The sequence below is a fragment of the Pezoporus occidentalis genome, unplaced genomic scaffold, assembly GCF_034315485.1.
Source record: "Pezoporus occidentalis ecotype Australia unplaced genomic scaffold, CSIRO_AGI_Poc_V1 ctg157, whole genome shotgun sequence".
Classification (NCBI taxonomy): Eukaryota; Metazoa; Chordata; class Aves; order Psittaciformes; family Psittacidae; genus Pezoporus; species Pezoporus occidentalis.
The window spans coordinates 1,338,370-1,350,647 of record NW_026913393.1 but is presented as its reverse complement, the minus strand read 5'-3'; the positions used below and the strand labels follow the sequence as shown (position 1 = coordinate 1,350,647).

General features: G+C 43.5%; 1 protein-coding gene across 1 annotated transcript in view; it reads right to left on the bottom strand.

Moving 5' to 3' along the window:
• Window positions 1-12,278, bottom strand: part of LOXHD1 (lipoxygenase homology PLAT domains 1) — a 170,595-nt gene that overhangs the window by 132,148 nt on the left and 26,169 nt on the right. Inside the window, exon 2 of the mRNA XM_062611784.1 lies at window positions 3,365-3,479. Within this exon, the coding sequence (XP_062467768.1) occupies window positions 3,365-3,479 (115 nt within the window). The remainder of the gene's footprint in view (window positions 1-3,364; window positions 3,480-12,278) is intronic.

Genomic DNA, 12,278 nt, shown 5'->3' with positions numbered 1-12,278 from the left:
CCAGTTACTTCATCGTTCTTTCAGATTGCCATTGCTGCTCCATTTTTTATATCTCTTTTTTCTTTTTTTTTTTTTTTTAAGGAAAATTCTGTCCATGAATATTTATTGTGTTGTCACAAGCTGGACCAGATAAGCCTGACACTGAAAAGTGGATTTGTTTACACTAACAACAAATACATAAATTTGCTACTAAACACTGTGAATGAGCTGGCAGCAGCATTCCCAGCTGAGTTCTTTATTCAGTCCTCAGCCTCAGCATGGTGGAAAGCACATGAGCATGGAGAAATAAAATGCTATAGGGGATCAGCACTGTTTGGATCAGCACATGGCCAGCATTGGGCCTTGGAGAAGCATCTCTTGCCTGTAGCAAAGGTTTTGGCAATTGCCAAAATACCACCAAGCAATGCCTTGGTGTCCCTCCAGGTGCCCATGATGGAGCCTGTGGAAAGAAACTTACTTGTGATAGTGCTTTTAGCTTCTGGCCGAGCTGTAGCTGGTGCAGGATGGCAGGTGGGGGACCTGGAATGCTGTGTGAGCTGGGTTTTGAAGTGGGATTTTGCCAAGAGTGGCTGGGGCTAAGCAGCACTTTGCCAGCACCCATCCACAATCTCCAGCACCAGTGGGGAAGCATTGCCGTATGCCAGATTGGCAGTGACTGCAAGGGAGGAATTCCAGTTCCTCCCAGACCCAAACACTACTCGGCTAAACCTCCTTGCCTAAATAAATGCATCTTTTGGGACAGAATTTGGGTGCTGACACTTCTACAACTGATGTACCTTCTAACAAGACATGATGAAGATTTGTGTCTGTTTTTCACAGTTACATTATTATTATTGGCCAATGTTAAAAACACATGATATTTCATCAGCTTGCCACGTCTTCCCTTTACCACGCATGACAAAAAGATCTGAAATGTCACGTATTTCACTACCAGCACACAATCACAAAAGAAATAAGAAATAAAAAACCTATTCTAACCAGAAGCTGAAGTGGTAGTACCATCTTTAAGCAATGCATGATATTTTAGCTTTCTGTCATACACAGGGAATGTAAACACCTATAAAATGTCATGCATTTGCAGTCGTAAGTGAACTCGTGTAAACATTTAGTTGAAAGATGCATGAGATTCCATCCTTTTGCCATATTCACAAAGCTGCATAATAATTTTTGAGCAAACTGACTATTTGTTGGTTTGCTTCATATTTAGGAGAAAAGACTATCAATTAAGTAGATCTGCAGATACTCCTACACTCAGTCTAGCTTTTTTCCTCACTGTTCCTCGATGACGCACTGTAACACACCAGACTTTGCTTAGAGACACAGAAGTTTTGCTGATGTTTGGGAAATTCCCATTAGAAAGCTGTAGTTGCAGTTCTAACATTCACCTCCTACGGGATCAGCTTTAAGTGCCCTGAGCTGCAGAAGGCTGCCTTCCCATGCCTTTCATCCTTCCTCACCAATACCACAGCCATCTGCTCTCTGAAGCAACAGGGACCAAGCCCAGAATGCAAACCCAGGTCTGAACAAGCTCAGATTGCTGCTGCTGCAACCTAAAATAATCCCTGCATGTCCCTTCTTTTTTTCATAGGGTAAAACTTGGTGAGTCCAGGAGGAAAGAGCAGGCATTAACCAGAGTGCCAGCAAAAACGACTTTTACAATGAGTAGCTTGTTTAAAGCCACAGCTGATTGAGAAATCTATTATGGGGATCTTGTGACTCCTTCTGTAAAGGGCATATAGTATTATATTTTTAAGATAATACTTGGATTCTTTCCACAGCCACATGCAGAAGAGCACTTTCACAGTGAAATGGCTCTTTATGTAAAGGCTGACCACAAGAACGTTCCCTGGAAAGTTGCTTTGATGGCTTTGCCAACAAGGCAGGTTTGGGTGCTAGAAGGTCTTTCCCCCGCAGAGCTGCTGCTGCTGCTTCCTGCTCTGCCACTGACCTGCTATGTCTTTTAACTCCTTGCCTTGGTTTCCTTCACTGTTACATCGAAAGAAATGGTATTCTGCTTCACAAGTTCACTGGGATGTCTGGCTGAAAATCACAGGGCAGAGAGAAAGCATTTTGTATAGATACAAAATATATGATCATCAAGTACCTCCCTGGTGTTTCTAGGGATGCTGGGATGATAGAACTCCTTTGCCTAGCTCTAATTTCTGAATTTCAAATATGGCAAACAGGGCTGAAATTTCATGTATTTTCTTTACCATTCCCATATCATTTTCTTTACAGACTCTCATGTTTGAGTTGCTTCACTGGGAAGAGAAGCTCTTTTGAGGGTAAAATTTAAAATAGCTGCAGGTACCTCTTGTCGGTGCTGTAGAAATGGAGAAAATGTGAAGTTACCGTGTGACATTAGCACAGGATTAATAATTCTGAAACACATTTTCAAGAAAACCAAAACAATAAGAACACCAAAAAACAGAGACACACAGCCTCTCCTAGACCCCATGGAGAAGGGATTTCTGCTTTATCTCACTGTAATTATCTGCCTAAGGAGAAATTAGTACGTGCAGAGCTGGGACTTTGTTAAAAATCACCTTGCTTTCATGGGAGCTGAGCACCTGCTGGCCCTAATTCCCACTTTTTTTTTCTTTTTTTTTTTTAAGAAAAATAAAAGCTATTGAGAGAGTCAAAAGCCTAACAGTAGGTGTTTAAATTAAAAAATATGGTTTCCACCAAGTTCAACCTAATGATAAGAATTGAGAACTTGCAGCCAGAGGGTGGCATTGGCATCAGCTGGAGGAAAACAGAGCGGTACCACCAGCAATGTGCAGCCACAGTGGTGTGCAATAAGGCATACATCAGACAGGATGGAAACAGTCTAAATTTGGAATCAGCTTTAATTCTTTCATTTCTACTCGCCTCAGATTTCCTGTGGCTGGGTGTGGGTGGTTACCCATCAACGTTACTTCAAACCCACTGAGTCACTCTTCAGAAACACTCAAGGACACTTATCTCTATACCTGACTTAGCACAGAGACCTCAGTGGGATTATAGACATGTAAACATGGCCCATCATGCCCACTCCAACAAACGATGAATATTCTCATCTCCTAAATTGGGAGCTCCTAATTTAGGCTTTAAGAAAAGCAAGTATCCCCACACCTTGCAAGTGAGAGCTTTACATAATATGGATCTGGACATACATTTCCACCTACAGAAGGGAATGCAGGTTTGCAAGGGATTTTGTAAGAACCATGCAACGGCAAAAATTCAGATTTCCCTGGTGATCTCAAAATACCTTTTAGATTTATTCCCTCTGCATCCATAAGCACAATATTACATTTCATCAAAATGCAATAAATGTTACTGAAATACAGGCCTCAAAGATACGTATTTCTTTCCAGATACTCACTTGCTTGTGAGATGAGTCTTGGGAGTTATCCCATGCTCTCCAAAGAGAGTAACAAAGACATTGGCGTCGGTTCCTGCTCCTCGGACATCTCCTGTCACTGTCACCACCTCGTAGACTGTAGAAGGAGAAAAGAAAGATCAGGACAACAGGAGAAATCCCTCACCTTATATATTCATAGGATCATAGAATCCCAGACTGGTTTGGGTTAGAAGGGACCTTAAAGCTCATCCAGTTCCAACCCCCTGTCATGAACAGGGACACCTTCCATTAGAGCAGCTTGCTCCAAGCCCCTGTGTCCAACCTGGCCTTGAACACTGCCAGGGATGGGGCAGCCACAGCTTCTCTGGGCACCCTGTGCCAGCGCCTCAGCACCCTCACAGCAAAGAGCTTCTGCCTAAGAGCTCATCTCAGTCTCCCCTCTGGCAGGTTAAAGCCATTCCCCTTGGCAAGCCCCTACAGGCCCCTGTCCAAAGCCCCTCACCAGGTTTTTTGTAGCCTCTTTAGGCATTGGAAGCTGTTCTAAGGTCTCCCCTTAAGAAGCCTTCTGTTCTCCAGGCGGAAAAACCCAGCTCTGTAAGCCACTCGACGTCTATTACATTTAGATCTAAGTCATCCCAAATCCTGAGCTGAAATACAGACCTCAAAGATGGATCTCTGCACCCACCACTGTAACAACCCCATCTCTTGGAGAGGGCAGAGTCACTGCTAAGGATCAACAGAGCTGGTGAAAGTCATCACATCAAACCAAAACTGCTGGAGACACTTTACATGAGAGGAGAGGGATGCAGGTAGGACATATTTTACTGCAAATAAAACACTTCTCTGTGAGCACATCACCTCCTGTACCATAATGCATGTGCATGTATTACAGATAACAGATGAATTTATGTGAAGTGTTAAAGCTGTTGAGCCATTTTTTCATTTATGCACATGTCAATGCAGTGCATGCTTTCCTGTTTGCTCTGATAATATATTAGTATGAAGCTCAGAAATTACTACAGCTATAAAGTTTGCATTTTGGCTGTTCTGGAAATTTTACCAAAGACCAAATGGTAAATCATGATGAAAATAAGGTAGGAAAATGTTTAGAGTCTCAAAGCTCTACCAGTTTATCTTTCCAAGTAGTAAGTTGAGTGGCAACTTTATTACTACACACATTTATCTTCTTGGAAGACGCACAAGTTAAAAGTAGCCTTTTATTCAAGTGCAGTAAGGCACAACAAGCTCCAATGGTCACAGTGTAGAGGCAGATAGATTCAAATTAGTGTCAGACACACATTTCTTAAGCAGACTAATGAGAGAATTTAGAGCAAGATGAAAGGCTTAAAAACAGGTTACATGTCTTGGTTGGATCAGTGCAGAGGAATTGGAAAAAATTATAAAACTTAGCCTGTGGCCAAACCAAGCATACTTATGGCCTCTTTGTGGTTTTAGACCACATAATGGTCGTTAGCTAATTAGTATTTCAGGCTCAGACCTATAAGCTGGAGGAAGGGTTAAACATTTGTGATTTCCTTTTGCACAGCCTGACTGCTAAGTACATAATTAGAAATAATCAGAACTAATGCCATAGAAATGTCCTCTTCATGAGTGCATCAGAACTGTCATGTATTTCTTTAGCACCCATCTTTGCCTCTTTACATCACATATATATTCAAAAGAGACAAAACCTGTATTGGAACTATACTCTGAGCAGCAATCATTGTTCCCCACTAGCACTCTTCCCTCGAAGGACCACAGAGAAGAAATTAAATTACCATTTTAACTGAAAAGCATGGAGACAGAGAGATAGAGCAAAATCCAGGCCACTCAGGAGGGGAGACAGATGAGCTCTTAGGCAGAAGCTCTTTGCTGTGAGGGTGCTGAGGCGCTGGCACAGGGTGCCCAGAGAAGCTGTGGCTGCCCCATCCCTGGCAGTGTTCAAGGCCAGGTTGGACACAGGGGCTTGGAGCAAGCTGCTCTAATGGAAGGTGTCCCTGCCTGTGGCAGGGGCTGGAACTGGATGAGCTTTAAAGTCCCTTCCAGCCCAAACCAGTCTGGGATTCTATGAAAACCAATTGGAAACTGCTCCTTGTTTCCAGCAGCTCTATTGCACCGAGATGAGAAAGGAAAAGGTACCATAATATTTCCAAATATTTTCCAAACCTCACCTTTCCATGAAGATAAATAAGACAGAAAGGGGACATTATTATGATAAACACAGTAAGCTATAAAATGTGTTCTGGTAAATTTTCAGAATTCATTGTCTTGGCATATTTTATTTTTGGTCTTAAAGGAAAGGAGATTTTTTCGGAAAAAAAGAATATGAAATCCACAGCTTGCACATGAGTAATATGTATGAACAGTGTTTTCATTCCACCTTCCTCCTTTTAGCATTCACACATGCAAAAGGGAGATGTTTGGCGTAGTGTGGGGAGATAGACAACGTCTTCACGTTAGTCAATAGCAGGAAGAAGACTTGTAATCCACTCTGCCCCAGTGATTCACCACTGATTGCTTCATGGTTTTCAGCACTGTATTGACTTTGCTTTGGTAATAGGGAGTTTGCACCATTAATTCATAATATTTCTGTACTCTTTTATAGCAGCCTTTTATGTCTGGCCCTCTCAAAGCAAATTCAACTTATCTGTACCATGGAAGTACTTATGACTGTTAGAGCATCCTATAGGCATTTCTGAAGTGGCCATTACAGCTCAGCATCCCTCTGCAAGCATTCATTTGGGAAAGGGTCTTTTATGCATTTCCCCCCCTCTTCCACACAGACTCAGCAAAATGTAGCTCTTTTCCTGTTTTCAGGACAAGTTGTCCCCAGTTTCTTCCTGACAGGCACATGGACGAATGCACGTTTCCTGTAAAAAGGGAGGGGAAAAAAGTAACTGCAACACTCTTAAGTTTGTAGAGACCTTTCACAAGCTCAGGTAGATTTTTCTAGTGAGTTGTTTTTCTCTTGCTAGAGAAATGCAAGGAGTCATATGTTACATCTGCTCATGTTTACATCAAGTGAAACCCTTTTCTGAACCGATCTGCTGCACCTCTACAGCCACTGACGTCACTCCATCTATACATCTAACCTAAACTTCTTACTTCCTTACAGAAGATGTAAGTCAGACTGATCTGCTTCTGCTTTTTAACTCCTAACAAATGAGATGATGGTACACAAGGAAATTAAGTGTCTAAGACAACACCATCAACAAGCCTCAATATTCCCCTCACCTCTAAAAAATCAAAACCCTGCTCTAATTCCCACAATGGAAGTCTCACAATTGCAAGAAATTTGCATGAGTACATCCAGATTTACACAATACGTTCACAACCCCAAGTTCAGCCTCCACACACTGCAGCAAGCACGCAGCAGTTTTACAGATGTGCTGAGCCCTGCCCAAGCAGCGCATGTCATTACTGACCATATGCAGGGTTTAGCACAATTTTAATTAACTTTGCACAGAGGGATGAAAGGAGGGGCTGGGTTGATGACACCAGCACATCACCACATTTGACAAGTGTCACGGTGCACCCCTGGAAGGGGAAAGGAGCCTTGCTGCCCCTTCTCCAGCACTACAGCTGTGCGGCCAGCTGTGCAAGTCAATGATGTCATAGCTTCCCAGAGATGTCCAGGAAGTCAGGACTTCCTTTGCAGGAAGAAAATAGAGGTTTAATACTAATACTGAAGCTAGCTCTTTGTGGAGAAGGCATCTGGAGACAGTTTATTTAGCTACATACTTTGAAGGCATGGAAGTTCATTGGTCTGGGTCCAGAATTGTTTCCTTTCACAGAACCACAGGATGGTTTGGCTTGGAAGAGACCTTAAAGCTCCTCCAGTTACAGCCCCCTGCCATGGGCAGGGACACTTTCCACTAGAGCAGGTTGTCCCAAGGCCTGTCCAACCTGGCTTTCTTTGCATTTCTTTTATTTGTGATCAACCACTGACAGCTGAAAGTGACCAACCACTTTGCTGAAAGCATCTCTGCAGCTTGAGGACCCAGCAGGCAGAACAAGCTGCTGTTCTGTGATGGGAGGCAGCATTCTGTACCCTAAGCCCCTTTGCTTGGAACAGCAACTATGGTGTAAGACGACAAGAACTGTACACTTGTGACATTTCTTAACCATCCCAGTAGTTTGCTCTTGAAAAATTGAATATTCTGGCTTTGAGACAACATGTTCAGCCTTAGCAAATCCCAGGCATAAACATCTTGTACTTTGTGATTTGGAACAATAAAGCCGAATTAGCTGAAAAGCTTGAAATTGGATTTCTGTGGAAGTCACAGTTCGAACCAAGGGTTTCTGGGCTAGAAACATCAATATTGCTACTTCGGTGCAGCTGAGGCAGGGCTCCCCAGCTGTGAAGGGGAAGATTAAGAAAACACAGAAGTTAAGTATCTCAAGTATCATACATGTTTCATTACACAAACTGGGTCTTCCCCTCCCACTGAGTTCCTTGCTTCTTCAGATGGTCTCATGGTATTTCCAATCTTTTCCTCATTTTGAGTCCTGATTTTTCAAACCCCACTTCACAACTCAAAAGATCTGAATTCCCTGCTGAGGATTCACTCCATCATTGATGTGAATATTCTTAGGATCATGGGCTTTAATGCTCACCACAAATTTGCCTCTACAGTGCAATGGTGCCAGCCCCTACAGCCCCTCCACTGATGGAAAATATGTACCCAAAGTCTCCAGGATCTCCAAATTTGGTTTTAACAGGGACAGTTGTTTATTCACTTCTTATCTTCCACCTCCATCAGTTGCACATGCGATACATGCTCATTACTAGGCAAAGTTAAAAAAAAATAATTCACAGAATCATAGGATAGTTAGGGTTAGAAAGGACCTTAAGATCATCCAGTTCCAACCTCCCTGCCATGGGCAGGGACACCTCACACTAAACCATGTCACCCAAGGCTCTATCCAACCTGGCCTTGAACTCCGCCACAGATGGAGCATTCACAGCTTCCTTGGGCAACCTATCCCAATGCCTCACCACCCTAACAGTAAAGAACTTCTTCCTTATATCCAATCTAAACCTCCCTGTTTAAGTTTTAACCCATTACCCCTTGTCCTATCACTACAGTCCCTAGTGAAGAGTCCCTTCCCAGCATCCCTGTAGGCCCCCTTCAGATACAGGAAAGCTGCTATGAGGTCTCCATGCAGCCTTCTCTTCTCCGGGCTGAACAGCCCCAACTTCCTCAGCCTATCTTCATGCAGGAGGTGCTCCAGTCCCTGATCATCCTCGTGGCCTCCTCTGGACTTGTTCCAACAGTTCCATGTCCTTTTTATGTTGAGGACACCAGAACTGCACACAATATTCCAAGTGTGGTCTCACAAGAGCAGAGTAGAGGGGCAGGATCACCTCCTTCGACCTGCTGGTCACGCTCCTTTTGATGCAGCCCAGGATACGGTTGGCTTTTCAGGCTGCAGGTGCACACTGCAGCTGGCTCATGTTAAGTTTCTTGTCGACCAACACCCCCAAGTCCTTCTCCTTGGGCTGCTCTGAATCTCTTCTCTGCCCAACCTGTAGCTGTGCCTGGGATTGCTCCGACCCAGGTGTAGGACCTTGCACTTGTCACACTTAAACTTCATGAGGTTGGCATTAGCCCACTTCACAAGCTTGTCAAGGTCCCTCTGGATGGCATTCCTTCCCTCCAGGGTATCAATCGAACCACACAGCTTGGTGTTATTGGCAAACTCAATCCCACTGTCCATGTCACTGACAAAGATGTTGAACAAGAGTAGTCCCAACACTGATCCCTCAGGGACACCACTCATTACTGGTCTCCAGCTGGACATTGAGTCATTGACCACAACTCTCATTGACCATCAACTGCTCTGCTCCTGTCCATCAGTTCTGTAGCCCCATCATAGAAGGCCACCAAATTGGTCAAGCAGGATTTCCCTTAAGTGAAGCCATGCTGGCTGTCACCAAGCACCTTGTTGATTTTCATGTGCCTTAGCATGCCTTCCAGGAGAATCTGCTCCAAGATTTTGCCAGGCACAGAGGTGAGACTGACTGGTCTGTAATTCCCCGGGTCATCCCTTTTCCCCTTCTTGAAAATGGGGGTTATATTTTCCTTTTTCCAGTCATTGGGAGCTTCACCTGACTACCATGATTTTTCAAATATGATGAACAGTGGCTTAGCAACTTCATTCACCAGTTCCTTCAGGACCGGTGGATGGATTTCATCAGGTCCCATGGACTTGTGCACATTCAGGTTTTTAAGATGGTCTCGAACCAGATCCTCTCCAGCAGTGGGCCCAAGGTCTTCATTCTCACAGTTTCTGCGCCTGCCTTCCAAGACTTGGGTGGTGTGGTCAGAGCACTTGCCAGTGAAGACTGAGGAGAAGAAGTCATTCAGAACCTCAGCCTTCTCCAAATCCAGCGTACATCCAGTTTACATTGTCAAATGGAAAAGTAAAAAAAAACCAAGAACCAACTCACAACAGAAGTGCAATATTTCCTTGCAAAGTCATGAAATTCAAAGGTTGCTATTTTCCCATCTTTTGACACTGATGCACACAGTCAGTTCAAGATTTTTTTGAGGGGTTGTTGCTTGGTCCAACAGTCAAAGACAAATTACAGCAAAGTTTTTCAGGATAGAATAAGGTTTTGGAGTATCACTCCAAATTTGGCTGCATCATGGAATTGAGTATAAATAATAGGATGCAGTCAAATTGGAAATACTCAATTTATTCCTCAATGGAAGCAATCACTAAATGCAAATAAAGGAAGCACCCTCAGGGATTTTAAGATTACCCTTGAAGTTTCCAAGTGCATCCAGAGAGTCTCCTTCCCTTGCTTATTTATGAGATGTCCGTATGTAGTCACTTTGCATTTAGCTGTATGACATCTTTAAGGGATACTGTAGGGAACCTTTAAGCTCCTCAAAGAGGTCTGCTCTCAAAGTGGAGTATGGAAGCGCTGGTTCATTGACATTTCCTCCAGAGTCAGTTGAGAGACCACAGTGGAGACACTGCAACGTTTTGCTAGCTGCACGCTTCAAGAGTTTATAGTTTTTCCCATCGTAGTCAGCAGGATTTGAAAATGAACTTTCTTCAAAGCTTTGCAGTAACTTTTGGCTTCCATGATGTGAAAAACAACTCATTTATATGCATTCCTGCTGGTCTTGCACACTGAGATGTATTTTGGCAGAGAGCTCTCTCCATGGATGGATAGCTTTGCAGCCACCATGCCCCTGTTTCCTTCTTAGTTAAACATAAGGCACAAACCATGACATTGGTATTGGTCATCTGCCTCCCTTCAAACTGGACAGGATGCTCCAAATGTCCATGCCTCTTCACCCAAGCTGCTGACTTGGTGAGGTCATTAAATACGAGGCTGCTCCTGCCCATTTGTGCTACTCCTCAACACTTTCCCTACCAGTGTTGGCTGAGTTCATCACACACCATGGATAAGTGAGCCCCAAAGAGAGGTCACAAAAGGAAAAGGGAGAGTACTGGATCTCAGCTTGAACATCATCCTGCTGAGCAGGCAACCGCTCACAAAAAGACACCTACGTTTAGGTGCTTTAGGACAAAGGTAAGCCTATACTGAATGAACATGGCCAATTTAGAGTAATATGTGGTGTTATTATGGGAACGCTTGACTTTCAGGCCAGTCTCCAAATCTTGCTTTTCTCCCAGTGGGCTAGGCAGATTCAATACAAAACTTTAAATACAGCCACTGATACAGGCTCTTTTGTTCCAAATATTACCTCAATCAAGAGGAATTTGGTGCAGTTATCTCATCTGGTAGATATTGAATCTCCAGCTGACTGCACTGTTCAGCTATCCAGTATGAAGACCAGTCAAAGTTTCAGCAAGCAAAACAGAATTGATTTGCTATGGACTGCTTTTCATGGGCATATACAAGCTTAATAATGGAAATAACAGACATAGTTTCTTTGCTGAAAATAAGCATTAAGAAATGGTCATTTCAAGTACAAGATACAGACAGGATAAAATCAGTATCAGGTTTCACTGCAGCATTCCTGGAAGAACTTACATCCATTTCCCTGTCTTGCAGTAAGAGCTGATAGTATAAACCTGTCCATTGGGTGGCCAGAGTAAATATTCACTTCAAAACAGTTGCTAAAATTACTGTAAAGCTGTAAAGACTGACAAGTGGAGGCTGAGATCCTCTAGCTAAGAGCATGCAAAATTCCCTTAGCTCCACAAGGAAAGAATATCTTCAGGGCAGAAGAGTACTTCGATAAACTCACGTTCTTCTGACTCCAACATGGGAATGCTTAGCATCAATTACGGCAGTGACTGCAGAGCCCTTCAGGTCACATTCTCATATTTTGAATATGGAGAACTGAGCTGGAGCTCATGACGGTGCCTGTCTAGCAAAAGCGGCCCTTGGTAGAAAATAATTAAGCGATATGCCACAGTTATACAGGTGCAACAAGACAGCAAAGCAAGGAGTCATCAGAGAGTCTGGGTAAGGAGAGGGAATGCAGGAATTAAAGCCAAGCTAAGCTGGCCAGCTTAGTAAAGTTACACTGGGTAAAAGCCCCAAGGTGGCTGCAGTCGTGAGACATCCCAGTGTGCACAGAAGCACCAGTGTCCTGAAGGCAGCTTTCCCTCCTCCAGTATGTCTTTACTCCTCTTCCAGCTGATAGATCAAATATCATCATACACCTCATTTGTGGCAAACCTCATCTCCCTCACTGCCTCCTGCTTCCTTAAAGATCCACAAACCCAGGCTACATGCACAAAGTAAGCAAGATCTAAACCCTCCTGCACCAAGGTAGCAGAAGAAACCAGCAAGATGCTGTCTTCATCTTGACTATAAACCCAAACCAGCACAGCTTGAAATTATGGCTATCAGAGCTATCTTCAGAAGTATCTGACAGGATGCATTTACCTCAGCAGCAGTAATGGCTGTCTGCACTTCACTGTATTTCCAGTTGTGAATTCA